The sequence below is a fragment of the Chelonia mydas genome, chromosome 5 (genome assembly GCF_015237465.2).
Source record: "Chelonia mydas isolate rCheMyd1 chromosome 5, rCheMyd1.pri.v2, whole genome shotgun sequence".
Classification (NCBI taxonomy): Eukaryota; Metazoa; Chordata; order Testudines; family Cheloniidae; genus Chelonia; species Chelonia mydas.
In genome coordinates, this window is record NC_051245.2 from 15,312,581 (window position 1) to 15,334,729 (window position 22,149).

A 22,149-nucleotide genomic window follows, 5' to 3' on the forward strand; every position below is an offset into this window, starting at 1 on the left:
GGAGGGGTGTTTGTGCTGGTGGAAGCGAGGGGAAGCCTCGGGGCCACCAGGAGCGCTGTGGATTGAGGGTTGCCCTCACCAGTACAGAGTAGATGTAGCAGTATATACACCACACAGTGCATGGCTTCTCTGGGGTGCTCAGTATAGCTCAAGGGTGGGCAAACTTTTTGGCCTGAAGGCCACATCGGGGTTGCAAAACAGTATGGAGGACCAGGTAGGGAAGGCTGTGCCTCCTCCAACAGCCTGGCCCCCACCCTCATCTTCCCCCTCCCACTTCCCGCCCCCTGACTGCACCCCTCAGAACCCCCGACCCACCCAACCCCCTCTGCTCCTTGACCCCTGACCACCCCCTCCCAGGACCAACCGCTTCTAACCACCCCCCCGGGACCCCAACCCCTATCCAACCCCCCTGCTCCCTGTCCCCTGACTGCCCCGACCCCTATCCACATCCCCGCCCCCTGACAGGCTCCCCAACCCATCCAACCCGCCCTGCTCCTTGTCCCTGACTGCCCCCTCCCAGGACTCCCCAACCCTAACTGACTCCCCAGGATCCCATCCCCTATCCAACGACCCCGCTCCCTGTGTCCTGACTGTCCCCACTCCCGCCCCCAAAACCTCCGCCCCATCCAACTGCCCCCTGTCCCCTGACTGCCCCCTGGGACCTCCTGCCCCTTATCCAACCCCCACCTCCCCCTTACCATGCTGCTCAGAGCAGCAAGACAGGCTTACTGGAAAGCCTGGGAGGTGAGCAGGCGCAAGCCATGCTGCCACTGCGCATGCAGGGGAGGAGGGACAACGGGGGAAGGGCCGGGGGCTAGCCTCCCTGGCCGGGAGCTCAGGGGCCGGGCAGGACAGTCCTGCGGGCCGGATGTGGCCCACGGGCCATAGTTTGCCCACCTCTGGTACAGCTGGTAGTGCCTTCTGCCCCTACCCATCTGCCATCAGGCAGCCGCAACATTATGGTTTCCACATGCATAGGAGTATTTGCGGGGAGGGAAAGGACTTTTTGCCCTCTTCTCACCTCCACCACCACCAATGTCTCTGTGGGATGGCAGCCATATTTTGACCTGTAATAAATAGATAGGAACTACTTCTGCCAGGAAAAATTTCAGGTGAGCATAGATGGCCCTCAGTAAGGGAAAGAGGAAATCCAAAATACTTCTCTCTCTCTCCTTTCTACCCAGCCCCCAGAGAATAAAATATAGCTGCACGGAGACAAACCCATCTGGCTCATCTGTACCACACAGACTTCAAAATGTCTTTCTGAACAAGCCCTTTCATCTCCAATGAGCTATTACCACAGGAGCTCGCTGGAATCTACACTCTCTCTGATCAGAAACCTTTCTCAGTCAAGGCAACAGGACAAGTGCATTGCTGCCTGTGCATGCCTGCCAAGGTGACGAACTATAATGGTCGGAGATCGCACCAGCACAGAAGCATACTGAAGGCGAAGCCTAACGAAATTCAGAGTTTAAATTATCCACCTGTCCCACATCCCACTGCAATGAATCCAGGCAGGGTCGTTTGGAAGCTGAACACTTTATGCTTTCACCCCACAGCACTGTCAAGTTTTAGCAAATTAGGACACGTCTGCACATAAAAACAACCCTACGTACCAGTAACTGCTAATGGCAACAATTCACTACCTCTCCCTGCTCCGGGTAGCACAGTCCGACAGTGTGAGAAACTGCTCGCTGTAGGAATTAGCTACATCAGGTGTAGCACGTTCCTACAGGGAGCAGTTCCTTACATTACACCACTTCTTCCTCCACCTGCCACCCGCTATCGCCCGCCCCCATTGCAACCCCCAGTCCTACTCCCCCCCCACCCCCATCCCCATCCCCATCCCCATCCCCATCGTCGCCCCTGACACCGCCCCCGCCCCCCAACCGCCATCTCCCAGGCAGCAGCGACCCCCACCCAGACACAACCAACCGCCAGCCCCACGTCTCGAGCCCCAGCCAACCCTAAGCCGCCCCTCCAGGCACCACCCCCTCTCCCCAGAGATGCTCAGCCGAGCACCTTGGGAGGGGGGAAGGGGGGCGGAGACTCACCTGGCTCCCGCTCCCGTGAGAGGGGGCGAGGGGCGGCGGCTGTCGCGCCCCTCCCCACGCGGCTGACGGGCTGGCTCGCTCTCCGGACACCCCGCACACCCCTTGGCTCTGCCGGGATCAGGCCGCGTCCATCTTTCCACGTCGTCACCGCCGCAGCTTCCCCTCCCCCCGCTGCGTCCGTCCGCGGCCGGCGACAGGCGAGGAGGAGCATGCTGGGAAATGTAGTTCTCTGCGGGGGGGGGAGACTCTACGTGCGCGCTGGAGGAGCAGCCTGCCTAACTCCTGCTGAGCGCGTCCACGTACGGGGAGAGGGGGGCCTGCCCCAGGTCGTGTGCCCCTAGAGGAGGGCGGGGGACCTGCCCCAGGTCGTGTGCCCCTAGGGGAGAGGGCAGAAAGAGAGAGGAGGGGACCTGCCCCAGGTCGTGTGCCCCTAGAGGAGGGCGGGGGACCTGCCCCAGGTCGTGTGCCCCTAGGGGGAGGGCGGGGGAACCTGCCCCAGGTGGTGTGCCCCTAGGGGGAGGGCAGAAAGAGAGAGGAGGGGACCTGCCCCAGGTAGTGTGCCCCTAGAGGAGGGCGGGGGACCTAGGAGGGGCGAGGGCCTAGGAGGGCCCTAGTGTGCCCTCCGGGGGAGGGAAGGAAGAGAGGGGAGGGGACCTGCCCCAGGTCATGTCCCCTCGGGGAGGGCAGGAAGAGAGGGGAGGGGACCTGCCCCAGGTAGTGTGCCCCTAGGCAGGGAGAGTGGGAGGACCTGCCCCATGTAGTGTGCCCCTAGGGGAGGGGAGGGAAGGGGTGGGAACCTGCCCGAGGTAGTGTGCCCCTAGAAGAGGGCAGGGAGGGGGGGGGACCTGCCCCGGGTAGTGCCCATAAGGGAGGGAAATCTACCCCAGTTACCATTCACTGGAGGACAAGAGAGGGGCTTGAAGCAGGCATTTCTCCCTTGCAATGGGGAGAGAGAGAACTCTTTGCCTCAGGAGCATGACCTGAACGCCTTTTCTTACTGCATTATTCAGCAAAGTTTCCTTGCAGTATTCTCCATGTTGCTGTGTTACAAATTGTGCTGACTTAGTGTCAGTGCCTTAAAGTTTATCTCCAGGGTGTGGTGTAATTTACCCTTAATATAAGATGCTTTAAATATTGCTTAAGGGGTCTTAAATCACAGGGTAGGGCATAAGCCAAGAGAAAAGGGAAAGGCTCAGGCCTGAATTTTAAACTTGCAATTAATGTTCAAGATACATAAGATAGCAGAAGTCATCCAGAGAGTACTGGTATAAAAACCTAACAAGAGAGAGGCAGTATTAACAACCTGATGTGTTAAAAAATTGTGAGACAAGCTCAAGAGATTGGGTTCATTCAATTTAAAGAATACACGTTGGACTTGTTTTATTTGCATTCTGGTTTTTGAAACTATTAGCATTCATACTGGACTTTTTAACAGAGAAAGTTACCAAGGATTGTGGTGGATTCTCTACTGCTAACAATTTTTAAGTCAAGATTAGATGTTTTTCGAAAAGATGTGTTCTATTTTCGAACAGGAATTAATGCAGGTATATGGCCTCGGCTATATAAGAGGTTAAACTAGATGATCACAGTGGTCCCTTCTGTACTTAGAATCTATTTTTTCATGTTTTTCTTTCACAACTGTGAGAAGTTTATTAGAAACTTTCTATTAAACAAATGCCAATATTCTCATTTACCATGTGACTCCAGGAGCTGAAGCTTTAAGAAAGACTATCTAATCTTCTATCTAAAGTCCTTATACAGCTCTCATCACTATAGTACCAGAGCACTTCACAATCGCAACAGCCCGGTGAGATAGGAAAGTGCTGTTATCCTGACTGAGGCACAGGGGCTAAGGCTGCGTTTACACTACAGATTTACAGCGGCTCAGCTATACCGCTGCAGCTGCACCACTGTAAGATCTCCCATGTAGCCGCACTATGCCGATGGGAGAGAGCTCTCTCCTCAGCATAATTAAACCATCCTCAAGAAGCAGCAGTATCGATGTTGGCAGGAGAGCAGCCAAGGGGTGTTTTGTTTAATAAATGCTCCCAAGAGTAGAGTGAGATCCCAGATAATAAGATCCAGGATGATTCACTTTGCACCTGTTAGTTAAAAGATTCTCAAATACTCAAACTATAACTGGGGATTGCTTCATCCACTAATAAATGCCATTACCTTAGGGGTGGAACACAGGAGCTGTTTAACAGTGCATAACCATATTTTAGGATGGAAAGAAAAAAATTGTATCCCCTTGATTCTACAGGGGAATTTAAGTAGGTATAGCTAATTTAGTCAGGACATCAGAATTAATGCAAACTCATGCGAAAAGTATTATAGGATCTTAATGATCTCGTGTGGTTGGAGTCCCAATTGTATGTCTCCTCCAAAACCACCAGCAGTACAGGGGCCCACTAGACTATCACCTACTGAACCAAGATGGCTGAGATAATATCTTTTTGTTGGACCAACTTCTGTTGGTGTAAGGAACAAGCTTTTGAGCTCCCATCATGCATTTAAGTGTGACATTCTGAGTACCTTTCCCAGACCTGAAGAAGAGCTCTGTAAGCTCAAAAGTTTGTCTCTTTCACCAACAGAAATTGATCCGATAAAAGATATTACCTCACCCAACTGGTCTCTCTAATATTCTGGGACCAATAGGGTTACAAAAACACTGCAGATATTACCTACTGCATCACATACACTACTGGCTGCAGGATTTGGGTTTTCTTTGGTTGTCTCATATTTAATTGCTAACTAATTGCATCCATGCTTAGCTTATAAGATCTGATATGTTCACAGTCCAATGTGGAGTGACGTGACTCCATCAGTCAATGTCTATTTAACTTGTTTAGATTTTAATTTTTAAATCATTATTGTTCATACACAGTCCCCTTTACACTGGGACATTTATAACCTTGACTCACAGAACTTGGGTCCTATTCATGGATTCATATAACACCCACTTTCCTATAAGACTGGAAACAACTATAATATTGCAGTTGTCATGCTTCTGATTAATTCTGCTTATAGCCAGAGGCTTTTCTCATTACCTCTTGAGATATTCTGGGATATTCCTTAATGTCTTGGCCTAATTTCATTTTCTGATAATAGTACAGTACTTTCAATTCATGGGAATTCAGATAAATATAAAAAGTGGAAGGAAAAGCAACTGTTACAGAGATAGGAACATAGGATTTGGCATACTACATCAGATTCTTGGGTTATCAGATCACTTACCCTGCTTCTGGCAACATCCATTGTGTGTATGTATATAGCTATGTAGCACGTTATTTTAAGATTTTCTATTGTGTCCATCAATATCTATTCAATTAAGTATCTCATGCTTCTGCTGAGTGAATAGTAATAATCTAGTTGGGAGCCTCCCAAGAAATCCAGGAGGCCTAAGAGAGAAGCAGGGAGGAGTGACTGCAGAAGGGGAACGTGTGAACCATATCCCATGACTGCAGACTGGCTGGTGCTGTGACAAACCAACCAACCTCAGCATCAGCCCCAGCACCCTCTGTAGAATCCGTTTTATGGATTCCTGCTTGCAGAGACTCTGCCATCACTTGTGATCCTCAGGGCAGAGCTGTTGCCTCATCTGATTCTATAGCCACTAGAGGCCATGTTCCCCTCCTCACCCCATTACCCTCTGCAGCAAGTGTCATTTCCTAGCCTACAAATGCTTGACTTTGCAACCTTAGTGTTCTGAATGTAAATTTTTCCTAGCAGCTTCATTGCAGGGAAGGTCCTGCATGGCCCCTGCAGCCTTGAGCTAGAGCATGCTCAACACAAATGGAATCTTTGGAAGAACTGTGAAGCCAAAACAACAAGTCTGACTATCTGCATACTGAGATCTTTCAAAGGCTTATAACTTGGGCAAGTGTTCACAGGGACAGCAACAAGAACAAGAGACCCGGGTTAAATTTCAAGTCCCTGCTCCAAAGCTCATTAGCCCTAGAGCTTCTCAACAAAATGGGTGCAAAAAAATTTAACCTGGGCAAAACAACACTTTCCCCTAATCTCATTCTTGGGATCAGCTGAACCTTTTTTTTTTTTTTTTTTTGAAAGTTAACAAAGAGTTCACGCTGAGACAAGCACTAAAGCATGGAAAATTTCAACCTGAATGGTTGAAGTTTGGCAAAGTTATAAAAAACTGCAACAGGGTTTTATTGTGGAACTTTAACTACAGGTGTTACCTGTGCCATACAGAATAAAATAATCAACTGTTAAGTGGAATATTAAAATAAGAAGTTCAGTTCCCCCTCCCCTCTACCATGTATTAGTCATACAAGAATGTTTCCTATTATCTTTTCAAGTTCAGTTTTAGGACATCCCAAGAGATGGGGCTCCAGGCACATGCATTGGAAGAGTGGGCCAGAGCCTGATATACATCAGTAACTTTTCCTATTTTCATTCCATTACTCCTAGTTATGCCCTCCATGAACCACCCAAAATAGTTCTTCTCCAGACTGATGACATATTTTTGGACTGTTCAGTAGGAGCCCCTCCACCCATGGATCATTATTGCTTCTGTCCTCTGAATTGCCTCAATTCATGTACCACTCCAAACAGAACAGTATCCCACCTGCACTGGAGAGGTATACAGAAAGGGACTATTACCTTTACACTCTGCAGAGCTGAGAGGCATGTAAAACAGCACAGTTTCCATTAATGGAGCACAGCAGGACAAAAAAGCAGCTTTTTCTATTGGGGGTCAGACCTGGCACAGCATGAGAAGTCAGGAAGCCACCACAAACAAAGCAAGCAGTTCAGATGCCATCCCTGTGGTGGGGTCCCGGTCTATATAATATTCCCCTGAGCTGTGAGACCTTTCCATTACAAGAACAAAAATTTTAAATTAGAAAGAAAACGAAACTAGAAACATTTTTATAAGAAACAAATGTTTTAATAAAATGCCAGTTTGTTTTAGTTAAGTTACACAAGCAGGTTAACCAGATTTTTCTGGACTCATTCTGAATTTTACAATTCTGACATCTACCATCTTAACTACAGCAGCTTGCACACAAAGTAGTAATTCTCTCATGCTATGTCCCTGCCATTCCTCCGGGCTTGCTTTCTGCTTCCAATAAACTAAATATATCCTGTAAATACTGCACCTATTCTAGCTTATTGGTTACCAGGTGGAGATCTCTTTTATAAATTTTCTTCAGAGCATTGCCAAGAAACATGCTGGTGTCCTCAGTACAATCCATAACATGTTTAGCAGGGATGGGGAGAGTTATAGCTCTTAAAGCAAGAGATTGCACGTTACTCCATCAAACTATACTGGATGAAACCCTAACCTTTTGCATGCGGCTCTGAGAGCAGAGTAATGAGCTACAATGAAGTTTGAGTTTCAGGAACTGTTGTAAAATACATAGATTTTAGATGAATTACAAGACAACTATAAGAATTTGACACATTTACCATGTAAAGCTTCATTTATTGATAAAAATAAATTAATCTAGGATATCTAACCATATCATCTGAACTGCATTAGAGATGCAGAGAATTTCAGTGAGGAAAATGTAGTAAGGAATAAGAATAGTTTAAAACAACTTCTCAAACATCTTAAAGAGAAAGCTGCTAAATTCACACATTTCAGTGGCAGAGGAAACCCTCTGCTACAAACAACTCATGCTTCCTTTCAGGTAGAAGGGCCACCAAATCTCGAAGAGGGAACAATATCACCAGTTCACATTGTGCAGCAATGAGAAGCTCCTAACGAACAAGTTCCTTTAATCAGTCTTCTTGTCAGAAACTTCCGTTGATCCCTCCGTAGTGAATCCATTTGCGACCCCATTGCTTTCAATCTGAAATTGGAAGTAAATGATAGTACCATGAACCCATGTCAAAGAAAAAAATTCTTCACATTCAGAACCCTAGAGTTTAATTGGGGAGGAAAGAATGAAGAGACAAGTTCAGAACATCTGCCTCAGTTCTGAGAAATTTGCACTAACAGACTGAAATTTAAAAAAGTGAGGTAAAGCCTTATATACAATTCTTACTTTCTAAAAGGCCAGAGGAAAAAAAAAGGTATATAGAAGAGCTTATGCCCATTTCTTTGGATATTAAAGTGCAATTATGGTACAAAAATGTTACCATGTTAAAAAAAAAAGCCACAGCACTTGAAACATGTTGGTTGGTCAGTACACACTATTGTTTACTGCGACTGCAGAGCCAGTACAGGAAACTGGCTTCTGTTCTGCTTAATGCATCAGATGATTTGTCATTTAAGATTTAATTCCTGAATTTTTTGGAGTGGAAAAGTAAGGAGTCAGAAAAGTTTTTAAGCAGAACTATTAGCTATAGCTGGGATAGAGCATGCCATTCTACAATGATTCTGTTCTCTCTGAGAGGTCTCAGAGGTCGATTTGGGGCAATTGTTCTTCCTACTTGAGAAAACTGTACCTGGTTAAAAGAAAAGTAGCACTTGTGGCACCTTTAGAGACTAACAAATTTATTTGAGCTTAAGCTTACATGAGCTACAGCTCACTTCATTGGATGCATTCAGTGAAGTGAGCTGTAGCTCACGAAAGCTTATGCTCAAATAAATTTGTTAGTCTCTAAGGTGCCACAAGTACTACTTTTCTTTTTGCGAATACAGACTAACACGACTGCTACTCTGTACCTGGTTAGACATTCACAACCTTTTCTGTCATATCTGAATTTCCCCCAAAACAATCCACCATGTCCTTGTGACTTCCAGGTTGGACTGTTATAGGGTGCTCTACTTGGGGATTCCATGCTTAGCTACCTCCCTCCCTCCCATATGCATTAAAATATATTACTTACCTTATACATTCCAGAATCATCTGTTGGGCCTAGGTTTGTGGTTGAAGTCCCCAGAATAGTTCCAGTACTGTCTCCTTGGCCTTGTTTGGTGGCCAGTGTTCCCTGCACAGCTTTCCCAGGCCATATGCGCTTAATGAAAGGTGAAATTATAGGGTAGACATATGGCTCAAGGAATTTCTTATAGACCCAGAGCAGAACTGGAATGACAATACAAGGAATGCACACCATGGTTCTTTCCAATCCTCTGACAGAATCTGTTGATACAAGAGGCAATAAAATAGCACTGAAAACCAAGGGACTGACATTTTAAAAAGTCTTAAAAAAAAAAAACTTACTTATAAAAATCTTTGCAATGCTTTAAGTTTAAGAAACCAGTTTAAGTCTCTAATTTACATCAACATGTCTTCTGCTTACTATTCATCCTTCCAACAGCTTATACAATAGAAACAGTGAAGATCTTAAATTAGTCACTCTGTTCTGCCTCCTCTTCATGTTGTATAAAGGGGACCTGAAGATTTCCCTGCTTATTTCTTTATATTAGAAATTCAGGTGCTGTCTAAAAGACTAAGAATAGAGAGTTCATGAAACAAGCAAATAAGAAAGTGAAGGTTGAGCAATGGAAAGGGGAAGGGATTTTAGTCAGTGTTAAATTCTTTGTTTTCATAAATTCTATTTAACATTGTGGATAGAGGAAATCTTTGTTAAAACCTCAGTCGATCCCAACTCTTCCATTAAGTTATGCATGCAAGCTAGCAATGTATGTCTAGACACCCCTTCTCCCAAAAAGTCTTCCAGCAAAGACCAGAACTGGCATGCATTACATTTCAATGGCCAGATGGTTTCAAGGTCAGTATTCTTTTTACACAAGAGTTTTTTTGTTTTGTTTTTGCAGCGACAAAGCTGGAACTGTTGACTGAGAAGTTTTCTATTAGAAAACCAGCACAAAGGATTGAAACCAACCAACAAAAACGTGAACTCTTTTCCTGTTTATGACACACAGATTCCTAAAAGGATTTATTTCCAGAAGCTGGAGGAAAAGGATAAGCACAAAAAACAACGGCCCAGCCACCTCCACAAGACCAGAGGCAACTCTGGGCATAGGGCAAGAAGGGCCTGGCATCTTTCACCGCCTCCACCTCGCCTGGGGGGAGGGCGTCCAGGGCACCAGAAATGAGGGGAAAGAGGAAAGCAGGCAGGGGAGAAGGGAATCCGCGCAGGGACAAGCCGGTGGGGCGGGGGCTCAGTCAGGGACGGCGGGTTCTCCCTTCACCGGGAGAAGCCACCAGGGAGACGCCAGCTCCCCCTTCTCGCAGGGGCGGCGCCCGGCAGGAGGCGCGGGGAAGCAGAGGGAACAGCCCCCCCATTATGAACGGGGCGGGGGAGTGGACAAGGGACTCCCTGACCGCAACGGACCCACCTGCCGGCTCCTCCTCCCGCAACGACCCCAACCGCAGCCAAGCACCGCCCGGGCTGTGAGCGACGCCCCGCCGGAAGCCACCTCTTCACTTCCGCCTTCCGGACGGGATTGATGACGTCGCCGGCCCAGCGCCAATGGGAAAAGGAGCCCCGTTGATCACGTGCGCAAAACATGAGGGGCGGGCGTGGCCGCCAACCGCCAGGACACCAGAGACAAAGCGTCAGCGGCCGAAGCTGCGGCGTCCGGACCGTTTCTGCCCCCGCCCGCTGTGTCCCGAGCCGGCCGGGAGCGCCAAGAGCCGCGGCCAGGGAGAGTCTAGAGGCGGCGCGGAGCGGCCCCCCCAGTTCCGCTGAGCCGCCAGGGAACTGAAAACAGGAGCTACCGACCCCAGCGCGTGCAACGCTAGAGCGGCGTCTCCCCGCAGCGCCGGCCAGGTCATTGTACGCCCCCCCTCACTGGCGTTTAGTTGCGTCACAATCACTCTGTGTGCGCGCGCGCGCGTGGTCCACGTGATCACCTTCGGATGCCCACTGGGAGCGAGCCTCGGCTTTCCCGGAGAGGTCCCCGAGCCGACCGGAAGCGGGAAGGCAGGTGTTGACCCTCGGGCCTCGCTCTTGCCCCTTGTCATCCCCTAAAGCGGTGGGTCTCGAACTCCCCCCCGCCCCACGGACCACTTGAAAATTGCTGCGGGTCTCGGCGGACCCCTTAAGGGCCTTTCTAAATGCGTGTACCCTTAACCCACTATTGTAAAGCGCTTTGGATAAAAGCTCTAGATAAAAAAACCTTAATAAGCATTTTTTTTGTTGTTCTACAAATAAAAGCACACAACTGATATTTTAATAGCCGTACTCTTACCTTTCTAGTGCGACGGATGTGCCCTTTCTCCCCTGCCGCGGCCGCCCCCGAGCTGGGGTTGGGAAGGAGGAGGGTCTCTCCACAGCAGCCACAGCCCCAGAGCTGGGGAAAGTCGCCTCTTTCTCTGGCTGCCCCAGCCCTGCACGTCCCAAATTCCCCCCAGTCCCTCTTCTCACCCACTGCCCCCTCTCACCTACCCCCTATTTCCCCCAAGGCCACCACCTCACCTTACATGTGCGTCTTCTCCAGGGTCCAGGCACCTGATTAGTGAAGGCATGCCTGCGCCGCTCCACTAATTAGGTGGGTGGCCCTTCGTTCTCTCTGTGCAGCCACCCAGGCACGCACCTTAGAGGGAATGGTCTGTGGACCACAGTTTGACAACAGCTGCCTTAAAGCACTTTGTAAAGGAGGTCAGTCTCATTAGGCACCATATCAGTAGTGCTGTTCAATGCTTGGGAAATGGGAATAGGGTTACCACCTTTTCAAAAGGCAAAAGTGGGACACAAGCAGGAGCCCTGACCCCAACCCTTCCTCTTTCAGTGGGGCCTCAGCCCTCACTGTCCCCACTCCCCTATAGCCTCAACTCACTGCGCCGCCAGCGCTCTGGGCAGCAGGGCAGCGTGACTGGCTTTGGGCGGTGCAGCTGCCAGACATGCTGCTCTGGGCAGCATGTTAAGGGGACGGGGAGGTTGGATAAGGGGCAGGGTGTCCCAGAGGGCAGTTGGATGGGGTAGAGATTTTGGGGGCGGGGCAGTCAGGGAACAGGGGTGTTGGATAGGCATGGGAGTGTCAGGGGGCCTGTCAGGGGGCAGAGTGTGGTTAGGGGTCAGGGGGTTGGATAAGGGGTAGGGCCCCAGGGGGGCAGTTAGGGGACAAGGATTGGGGGGGTTGGATCGGTGGTGGGTTCTGAGGGGGGCAGTTGAGGGCAGATGGAGATCGAGGGCCAGGCTGTTTGGGGATGCACAGCCTTCCCTACCCAGCCCTCCATAGTTTTGAAACCCTGATGTGGCCCTCAATCCAAAAGTTTGCCCACTCCTGTGTTAGAGGGAGGGGCTGTGCACTTCTTGGGTTAATAGTGATTTTCATCTGCACGAAGAACTGAAAAAGGTAACCTCATTACACATAACAAAGGGTCCAGATATTTTCAGTGTAGTTGAGGCAGTTGCAGATTTTTGAAAAGTTGGTGGCTGTTGTTACAGATGGAGCACCTACTGTGAGTGAACTAAAGGTCAAGTTTCAACATGAACCTGGTTGTGAGTTACAAACTTGATTGGAAGTGGCAACCCATCACTGTATCTTCACAGATTTGTGGCTTTTCTCAAAGAAGTGGATGCAAAGTGTGATGGCTGAACTGTGATAAATGCTTTTTGAGAGGTTTCTTGCACTTCAAAGAGATAATTGCTTTTCTGAAAAACACTGCAAGTTTTGATACTGAGATGTTCCTGGAAAAGCTGGAATATTCTATTTTCCTTTTCAATATGGTATTTTTTATTGACAAACGAACCTCTGAATTATTGGAATCTGCAATTGCAAGGCATGGACCAGACTTGTCAGACCTCATTGGTCACTTGGATAGTTTCAGAATCAAAGGTGCACTTTTCAAAAGACTCAGCTGTTGCATTTGGATTTTGTCCACTTTACAACGTGCTGCACTTGCATGCAGCATGGCACAAATGCAAGTCAGTTTAGCAGGTACACTACTGATGTTGAAATGATGCTTAATTTCAACAAATTTTACAAGTTTTCAGCCTCATCTGATCCTTTTTAATGATCCACTTGCAGCTGTTGTCAATGACCAGATACTGAATTGCAACAGTATCTGCAAACTGCGGGCTGATTTTTTTCTTGGGTGCAGCCACTGAAAGTGATATTCAGTTCTGGAAACTGCTTCAGAGTCCTGTTTCCCAAATCTGAAAAAGTGGTTGTCGAAACTGTTCTATGTTTGGAAGCGCTTACATTTGTGAAAGTAACTTCTCTACACTGAATCACTTGAAGTCAGAAAAGGAATTGACTGAAAGATGAAAACACTCTGCCATCTTAACGAGTTAGATACACTAAAATTGATAGAGATAATTTGATATATACACTGAGACTCACCCTCAAGTTTCACTGTAAGATACTGTAACAATAAGCAGAGAAAAAACATTACGTTGCTATTTTCATTTATTAATCCCCTGCTCTTCTGCATATTGAAAAAGATTAATGAAAGATGTTTAAATGTTTTCTTAAATTAAATTAAGAACTTTGGTTTTACACTGTGAATAATTTAGCTGTATGCTAACATACTGTACCGTCAAACATTTGAGTTACGCAATAAACTAAAAATAAATCAATATTGATTATATAGTCCACCAAAGGCTTTTAGTGGATTTTGTTGCCCTTTACTACCTTAAAGTTGCCCATCTCTGCTTTAAAATTGGGATTTCACCTTAAAGGCTGACTTGTAATTTTTATATTTTGTAGAAGAAATAATCTAATAGCAATCAGTTCAATTTTGTCCATGCATTTACTTCAGTACAACTCAGAATATCAGTTTGAGTATGGTGTTTTTAGATCAAATATATTCCTCAAACTTTGCTACATGAGAGATGTGAATACTTTAAATTTCCCCAAGGTTTTGGGGAGAATAGAAAGGAAGACTACTGAGATTACGAGAAAACAGGCTAGGAATAATTCCTAATTTCAGGAAAAACTTTTTCTGAATGTTTGCATTGTAGACAATATTATAAAAATGAACAATGTCATAATACTAACAAATCCCAAACATGTAATTGTTTTTACAATAAAAATGCAAGACTTCAGATGTCAAATAGTGCTATTTAGAGTAATTCTGCAGGTTAACAAGCAAATTAATCTATTCCCAGAAGAATACAAATACACCAGGGACAAGACTGATCAGGGGATTGGAAGCCTTTCAACTATTATCACCTCAAATCCAGCTCTGGTCATTGGTAACCAATGTAACTAATGAGAACTGTTTAGCAGCCTAGGTGAAATAAATGGTTGGACTCAGTCCATGCTCATGATGGGACAGCTATCTACACAGAAAACCATCATCATGTACCCATGTGCTCCCCAGATGCCAAGGATCAAATGGGCAGTCACCTCCTAAAAGTGGTCTTCCCATAGAACATGACTGAAAAACTGATGGGACAGGATGGAGAAATCTGCACTAACACGGCACATGCTGCACTGGTTTGTGGGTAAATAGAAGAGTTAAATCTACTGAAATGTATAGCCATTTTTCAGCAATAAATTCAATATATGCAAAACTAAATTTCCTGCCTCAACTAAGACAACTACAAGTTATTCAATCTACTGTTCTCATTTATGAAAGCTAAAATAATATTGCTTCCAAAGTGATGTAGTGGGGATAGAAATGAAAGACCAGGCATAGCTCTGGACATTACACAACTTTCAAAGGTAAGTTCATTAAAAAGCAGTCAAAACACTTTGTAAAATAAGTTTACACTACCAGCTGATTTTACTGAAACTTTTGTGATGTGTCTTATAATGAAGGCCACAGTTAATAATCCAAACATACAATTTTCAAACTCCAATCTGGGAGATAATTTATAAATAACTGTTTAGAAAGGAGTAGGGAAAGCAGCAGTTTTTAAAGCCTTGAAGAATCTCAGATAGTAACATGCAAATATTTAAATAGAGCAAAAAACCCCACCCATTAAATATTACAAATAAGTTATGCTCAACAAAGCAAAACCCTGAAAAAAGTTAATTCCCCAAGAAAAGAAGCACACATGATATCAGTTTTCTTTTTTATTTATGTACATCTGTTTTTGTCAGATTTACTCCCGAGCCATAAGTTTTTGCTTCTTCAGCTTCTTTTGAGAGATCTGAAAAATAAAAAGGAAAGAATGAAAATCTGTATCTACAAAAGAGATTATACCACCACTCTGTGTGTGACCTATCCGTCCTCATCCTCAAAGGAAACCTGCAAAACACTTTCAAAAGACAAGCGTGGGAGCTTAAATCCATAACTTTGCTCGACACTAAAAATCACAGTCTTAATAAAGACACTGAATTTATGGCTTATTACAAAAAAATCAGTAACCCACTATTCCCCCCTCCCCTCCCCCCTTTGTCCTATAACTACAGGGGTATTTTATCAGGCGACTTCACCTTGAGTCATCCCTTAGAATATGTGCTAACTACTTAAGCGGTTCTCATAACAGTGGGTCACGACCCCATTTTAATGGGGTCGCCAGGGTTGGCATTAGACTTGCTGGGGGCCTAGGGCTTCAGCCCTGGGTGGCAGGGCTCAGGTTACAGGCCCCCATCTGGGGCTGAAGCTCTCGGGCTTTGCCCCCCATCACCCCCACCCGGGGTGGCAGGGCTCAGGCTTCAGTCCTGCCTCCTGGAGTTGTGTAGTATTTTTTGTTGTCAGAAGGGGGTAGCAGTACAGTGAAGTTTGAGAACCCCTGTCCTAAACCATTCAATCTTCTATTTAGCTGTGACGCTCTTAGTACCATTCCCACACCTGAAAAAGAGCTCTGAGTTGCTTGAAAGCTTGTCTCTCTCAACAAAAGTTAACCTAATAAAAGGTATTATCATCTCATCCACCTTGTCTAATATCCTGCGACCAACACAGCTACAACAACATGGCCTACAATTAGGCCACTGTCATTCTCAGTTTCACATAAGAGTTTGGAAACCTTAGAAGCGTGTACTATTTCACCAGCTGTCCTCTTAGTGTGGCTATTTTACCTTGACATTATCATGTGGATTTTTCTTCAGGAATAATTATAAGTTATTTTTAAATCAGGGACTGGAAAGCATACAAATGAAAACCATCCCTTTCAGTGAAGTTATGTACAGAGAATAGTTTCATATTCTGAATGGTATATTTAAATTGTAACACTATTAAGGTTGCTCAGAATGCATTTTTTTCCATGGTTATTTCTAAAGGTGTCCTAAGATAGTCATAATAGCAACAATTTTATCTGAAAAATGCGAATTTAAAAATTCAGATTTGTTTAAAACACACTGACAAATGAACAAGTCTGTAATACACAAGTTCAGAGCAAAACCACTCAATAATACCACCACTAAATAAGTTATCTTCTTACCTTTTTCTTCTGAGCAACTTCCTCTTCTGGCTTTGGAACAATCTGCTCCTTCTCAGTGAGGATCATCTCAATATGACAGGGGGAGCTCATGTAGGGGTTGATACGACCATGAGCTCTGTAGGTACGCCTGCGCATTTTGGGGGCCTTGTTGACCTGGATGTGCTCAATTACCAGAGAATCCACATCAAGACCCTGAAAAAATGCAACAGAAACTTGTAAGGGTTATTCTAGGTTTATTTTCCTCTAGTAACAAAACATTTTTGTTTGTACCAAAAATGGCGGAACACGAAAACTGGAGTTATTGCATGGGAATATGTGCTAGTTTATCATGGCAAATCTCACAAAAGTACATAACATTTTTATGCATTTATAAAGTGGAAGAGCCAACTAATAGCTCAGGAAGACTAAAAATTTCAGACTGCCTTTTACAAAAAACATTCAATATTATGATGGCTCAGAAATGAAGTTTGTTTCATTGTTATTCGAAAGGTGTCCTAAGATAGTCATCACTGCCACCACAGGTCACTACAATTTAGTGTTACAACACTATAAACAAAATGCAAGTTTTCCATGTGTAAAACAAACAAAAACCAACAAAAAAACCACAGACCTAACTGTGGATCTTAGACTCATTTTTGACACATGTACTCATTCTTTATGTAGTCAAGTTGAAAATTTAGTGTATGAACTAGGTATAATTTATAAGACTTCCCACCTTGTTCTGTGCTCCAAAGATTTGCATAATTTAAATATGTTAATAGATACGGCACCAAACCAAAACCACAGATCCAGACCTGAGTACACAACTCAAAGCTCTCCAGACTCCTCTGACCTTTCAGATTTTTAACCATTGTTTAGGAGTATTTGGATCCAAGATTTTGAGCTGCTTTAAACCGGTAGTACCCAAACTTTTCCTCTCACATCCCCCTTTATCAATAATGGAATGTGTCCACCCCCCCACCCCCCAGGCCAGGAGCAGAGCTGCAGCCAGGAGCGGGGTCTGGCGGCCAAGCTGCTGCGGAGCAGCACTCCCAACCCCCACCAAGGGGGCTGGTCTGGGCCCCACTGCGCTCCCCCGACATTCCTCCAAGCCCCCATACGGGGCTAGGCCCCACAGTTGGGGGATCACTGCGTTAAACTGTACATGTCCATTTGCATTTTCAACATACCTTGAGTTCAGCATTACTCTCAGCATTTTTGAGCATGTGCAGTAGGAACTCCGCACTCTTTTTAGGCCAACGCCCCTGTGTCCAGCCCCATTGCTTGGCCTGGAACGTTAAAGAGTTTAGTTGTAATTTTACTCAAAACAAAAACAATCACCTGTCTTTTACAAAGGTTGCTCAGAATACACATTTCTTTTCATGGTTAATCCAAAGGTGTCCTAAGAAAGTCATCATAGCAACCACAAATGCACATAACTCTACAAGCAATATAGGATGAAATCCCTTTTTTGCTTTTCTAGCTAACACACCAAAATGACTACTTTCTTTCCAAATGCAACTAGCCCCCCACAAGCTTTCCATTCCCCTTTACCAGTGTCCAGGATCAACCAAAATACATCTGTCCTCTTATTTTATATACATGTCCAAGTTGGCTTATACACGTTTTTTGTTGTTTTTTTTAAAAAGATATGAGTGCTATAATGTCAGCCTCCCCAATGCATGTCTGAACACATCAGTTCTGACTTACAGTACTGCTAATGACTGCTGCCCTGGACCTCCTAAGCAAAGGCTGCCAACTATGTGAAGTTATACAGAGGTTTACATTCATTAGAATGGACTGAGCTCATACTTTTTTGCTTATGATCTAAATACACCATTTTTGCTTGTCAACAGTGGTGGGCTACACACAATGCAACCTAGCCCTCTTCTATCATGAGAATCAATTATTCAAAGAGTCTTTCCAAATTTCAATCTCAACTCTTACCTGAGCACATCTGCCAACTCCACCATTGTAACGACGGAAGGGAACACACTGCTTTTTTAGGGTCACATCCTTTAAGTATTTAGTGGCTTTCCGGATATGCATGCCCTTGATAGCTTGAGCTGTCTCACGAGTGTTCTAGCAACAAAACAAAGTATTGTACATTCATGGATAGGTTTCTCTAAGTTCTTTTTTTACTGGCAATTTAAGTATTCTTCCATCTAGGCACTCAGCAGAGAAGGGGAAATAGCTGATTAGTTCTAGTTTGTTTTGTTGCATAATTTGTCTCTGCAGAGCTTAATAAAACGCAGAGTAAGATTATTTTTTATTTAGTTCTGAATGCAACGAGGTTAGCAGACATTATCTGTCTGGTACTGAATTCCATAATCACGGACTGACTTATGAATGTTGTGCTTCCTGCACCCATAAGCCCCATCCACTTGCCACTTCAACTGACAGTTTTGTGGTTCTTGTATAACCTAGCTGCTCCTTGAGGTCACTGTGGGGGACCAGATCTTTCAAGCAGCAGTGACCAAACCCTTGACTATAGTTCCTATTAATTATATGACTACTGATATTTGGACAATGTTTGCCAAAATAAAATGCATAAAAATTTACAAATATTCAGCTGGTTCAGACACAAAATATTCACATAATACACTCTATTATAGTGGGGACTGGGCTAATTTAATGCTATTTCATCCACTACGTCAGAGCCAAATAGCCAGTAAAGGCTATTCTCAGAACTGAACCAAAAAACAATTAGAAAATCAAGGAAACAAAAAGGGGTCATATTAATTTCAAAGCCATATAAGAAAACTGAAAGGAGGAAAATGAATTAATAGCTATCAAATGTAGGAAGATGCATGACAGACGAAATTTAACCTCTGGAAAAGTAGCTGCTCAGAATTCCATTTTCTTTTCATGGTTAATCCAAAGGTGTCCTAAGAAAGTCATCACTGCAGCCACACAACACTGTTTCTCCAACAATAAAGAATGCACTCTTTCATATGTAGCCAGATACTACACTGCAATTATGCAAATATTTTTCCTTGATGGTCAGTATGACATGGGTAAGATTGGCATAATGGTCTTTACTAACAGTAAAAAATAATTTAATGAAATTTAACAGAACTTCTCAGATGTCTCTATCCCTAAGCATACAAACAACAAAACATTTAAACCAACATGTTTGAACACTTTTCCATTGCCTGAAACAAAAGAATTAGACTAGATCAGGGATCAGCAACCCTTGGCACGCGACCCATCAGGGAAAAACCATTCCGGCCCACCAGCGGATGTTTACCTGAAGCATCTGCAGGTTCGGCAGATCACAGCTCCCACTGGCTGCAGTTCGCCATTCCAGGCCAATGGAGGCTGCGGGAAGCGTGCAGGCCGGGCCGAGGGATGTGCTAGCCACCGCTTCCCACAGTCCCCATTGGCCTGGAACAGGGAATCGCAGCCAGCGGGAGCTGCGATCGGCCAAACCTGAGAACACTGCAGGTAAACAAACCGTCCGACCTGCCAGCATATTTCCCTGACAGGTCGTGGGCCAAAGGTTGCCGATCCCTGGACTAGATGAACCACTGGTCTGATCTGATATATATCAATTCCTACGTTCCCATTATAAGCAGCTACTTTTCCCACTGTGTTGTATAATAATCAGACAGCAAACTCCTTGGGACACGGACTGTCTTGTTTCTATATTTATGAACACTACCACTACAAATAGATTTAATAGATTCCAAGGCCAAAATGAACCACTGTGATCACCTAGTCTTACACAGTAGAACTACCCATGTGCTGACACTACTTTATTCTACTGTACTTGCATAAGTAGTAACTTTAATTTTAGAAGAAAATGCTTTCTCCCTTTGTATTTCATGAATTCATTAATGTTTTTTCTATTCCTTACATTCTCAAAAAAAAATATTTCCAAACATACACTCCGCATACCTTGAAGTGGACTCGAAGGTTAGAACCCCTTGACTTGCATGCTATGGAAACAAAAAATAACATTTTGAAATTACAGAACCAGATTGATTCCTGAAAAGTGCAACCAATACTTGAAAAAGCACTTACATTTGGTGGGGTTCTCTGGATCAAGTGAGTAGCGGACCATTTTCAGAGCTTACCTGTGGCAAACATTAACAAAGAGATAGATTTCAAAGTTCTATCACATGCGTGTCCAATATGCAGTTATTTCTTACTTTGGCTGAGATAGCAGAGAGAAGCAGCTGCTCAGAAATCCATTTTATTTTCATGATTAATCCAAAGGTGTCCTAAGAAAGTCATCACTGCAGCCACAACCTTCTCATGAAAGCTGTTTTTAAGAACAGTGTGTGTACCGTTTGATATAAATTAGAATGGAAACACTACCAGCATGCATTTTTAAGAGGGTAAATACACTACACACATGACCTTAAAACCTACTCCTTTCACAAACCGCTCACATTGTGTGTGGCCTGTTGCAACACAACAGTAAAACATCCTTAATCTATCAGGAGTTCTGGGAGATCACACACACGGGGGGGAACTCATGAATTTTTTTTTTACACAGAACCATTCTTTGAGGTGGATTTCCATACTGAAAACTCGTTATATAAACCACATAGACATACATGCACCCACAGAGAGAACTTGTAATTATAAACAAGTGTTACCTAAAACTTCTTAGTCCCAGACAGTTTCAGACAGAAATCTAGCCACTTCCGTAACATTTTAGCCCTAGTGCACTGGGCACCGGTGCTCAGATCCTACAGCAATGAGCGCGAGCATAAGAACGAGCATGCAAATAGTCCAGCCAGCGAGTGGGCTCCTTGCAGCCTGTAACAGCCTCACTTCCCCGGGGTAGCTAGGCTCTCACCCAGACGCTAACGGGAGAGGCAGGGGCAGCGATTAGCGAGCCACGCACAGAGCGGCCTCCGGCTGCAGTGAGCCAGCCCAGCCCCCCAGCCTCCCCTCCCGCTGCACTGAGCCAGCCCAGTCCCCCCACCCCGGCGTCCGAGCCCCGACATACGGACTCCGTCGCCCCGCGCCCTCTCCCCAGCTCCTCACCCGAGCTGGCACATCCGGGTCTTTCGGAGCCTGCATGCGGGGGCACTCAGAGTCCGCCATTTTGCTCCCCCTCCCCCGGCCTCCCTGTGGCGGCCCCCGGGCACGGAAATATCGGTGCCAGCAGGCGGCTGAGCCCGTCCCCTCGCCGCCCGGTGCCGGCTCCGGGACTCCCAGGGCAGGATGGCGCCGAAGGGCGACGGATTGAAGCCGGGTCCGGGGCAGCCGGGCGCAGCAGCCAGAACAGACTCACCTCAGGGGCCGCCCGCACCGGGGAAGAGAAAGAACAAGGGCTGCTGGGAGATTTCCTGAAACCTCGAAGTCTCGCGAGAGTCTAGGAGGTGGGGTGGGATTTCAGTTAGGGAGTGCTGTGCTGGAGCTGAGCTGGGCGATAGACGAGAAGGGCGCCAAGGGAGCGTCTGCAAATAACATGTATTTGGGTAATTCAAAGTGTGCTGCAAAAGACTAAAACTAGAGGTGTTGGGGGTTTTCCCAGTACTGAGACCTCCAGCGTCTAAGAAAATGACAAAACTGTCAGTTGTGTGATTTAAAAATTAATATGCATTTATGTAACATCTTTCATGTCAAAAATCCCACAGAGCCTGGAATGCAGCCAGTTCTGGGGATGTGGAGGGTACCAAGTATAATCACGGAAAGTGGGTCAGAACCAAACCCCCAGATCTTTTTTGTTACTTATTTGAATCCTGGAGTGAGGGTCCTGGGCACAACCAGACTACAAAATATAATTTAATAATAAATTATTAACAACAGCAATTAATAAAAAAGTCCCCACACATTATGCACCAATCACAAAAGTCCTAAGTGGCTGATGCAAGAAAAATTCTGTGGCATCCTTGCAGAAATTAGGTATGTGGTCATAAACTGTCCTTGTCATGTAGGGTTACCAGATAGCAACTCTAAGGTGCCACAAGTACTCCTCGTTCTTTTTGTGAAAAAACAG

At 45.4% G+C, this 22,149-nt stretch overlaps 3 protein-coding genes, 1 long non-coding RNA gene and 5 other non-coding genes across 16 annotated transcripts in view; 1 reads left to right on the forward strand and 8 right to left on the reverse strand.

Annotated features, from left to right (window-relative positions):
• The window catches only part of DYM (dymeclin), a 375,287-nt gene extending 373,043 nt beyond the window's left edge, over positions 1–2,244 (reverse strand). For 3 of the 5 annotated variants that reach the window (XM_037902496.2, XM_037902499.2, XM_043547070.1), the window contains exon 1: positions 2,055–2,244. The gene's annotated coding sequence lies outside the window, so the exon portion shown is untranslated. The remainder of the gene's footprint in view (positions 1–2,054) is intronic. The other 2 variants (XM_037902497.2, XM_043547071.1) reach the window with 1 other exon arrangement.
• Positions 2,245–6,941: 4,697 nt separating this feature from the next.
• On the reverse strand, positions 6,942–12,329 carry C5H18orf32 (chromosome 5 C18orf32 homolog). 3 transcript variants are annotated; one of them, XM_043547072.1, is made up of 3 exons: positions 10,256–12,329; positions 8,853–9,106; positions 6,942–7,870 (listed from the first exon to the last, which is right to left on the reverse strand). In XM_043547072.1, exons 1-3 carry the CDS (start codon positions 10,440–10,442, stop codon positions 7,796–7,798), a joined length of 516 nt encoding a protein of 171 aa, XP_043403007.1. In that variant the 5' UTR covers positions 10,443–12,329; the 3' UTR covers positions 6,942–7,795. The 3 variants fall into 3 exon arrangements, with proteins under 3 accessions (XP_043403007.1, XP_037758431.1, XP_043403008.1); XM_037902503.2 differs by having other exon boundaries at positions 10,270–10,413; XM_043547073.1 differs by having other exon boundaries at positions 10,266–10,358.
• LOC114018293 lies at positions 10,774–13,475 on the forward strand. The gene is made up of 2 exons (XR_003563688.3): positions 10,774–10,908; positions 12,324–13,475. It is a non-coding gene; the product is annotated as an uncharacterized LOC114018293 (long non-coding RNA).
• A 1,413-nt stretch (positions 13,476–14,888) lies between these two features.
• RPL17 (ribosomal protein L17) lies at positions 14,889–21,529 on the reverse strand. Of its 2 annotated transcripts, none has more exons than XM_007055155.4 (7): positions 21,442–21,529; positions 20,217–20,269; positions 20,091–20,131; positions 18,138–18,272; positions 17,381–17,479; positions 16,212–16,403; positions 14,889–14,978 (listed from the first exon to the last, which is right to left on the reverse strand). In XM_007055155.4, the coding sequence occupies exons 2-7, from the start codon at positions 20,254–20,256 to the stop codon at positions 14,931–14,933; spliced, it is 555 nt and encodes a 184-aa protein (XP_007055217.1). In that variant the 5' UTR covers positions 20,257–20,269; positions 21,442–21,529; the 3' UTR covers positions 14,889–14,930. The 2 variants fall into 2 exon arrangements, with proteins under 2 accessions (XP_007055217.1, XP_037758429.1); XM_037902501.2 differs by having other exon boundaries at positions 21,192–21,478.
• LOC114018298 lies at positions 16,011–16,076 on the reverse strand. The gene has a single exon (XR_003563693.1). It is a non-coding gene; the product is annotated as a small nucleolar RNA SNORD58 (small nucleolar RNA).
• LOC114018297 lies at positions 16,661–16,726 on the reverse strand. Its single transcript, XR_003563692.1, has one exon. It is a non-coding gene; the product is annotated as a small nucleolar RNA SNORD58 (small nucleolar RNA).
• LOC114018302 lies at positions 17,547–17,613 on the reverse strand. The gene has a single exon (XR_003563696.1). It is a non-coding gene; the product is annotated as a small nucleolar RNA SNORD58 (small nucleolar RNA).
• Positions 19,033–19,099, reverse strand: LOC114018301. Its single transcript, XR_003563695.1, has one exon. It is a non-coding gene; the product is annotated as a small nucleolar RNA SNORD58 (small nucleolar RNA).
• LOC114018303 lies at positions 20,371–20,437 on the reverse strand. Its single transcript, XR_003563697.1, has one exon. It is a non-coding gene; the product is annotated as a small nucleolar RNA SNORD58 (small nucleolar RNA).
• Positions 21,530–22,149: the final 620 nt, after the last annotated feature.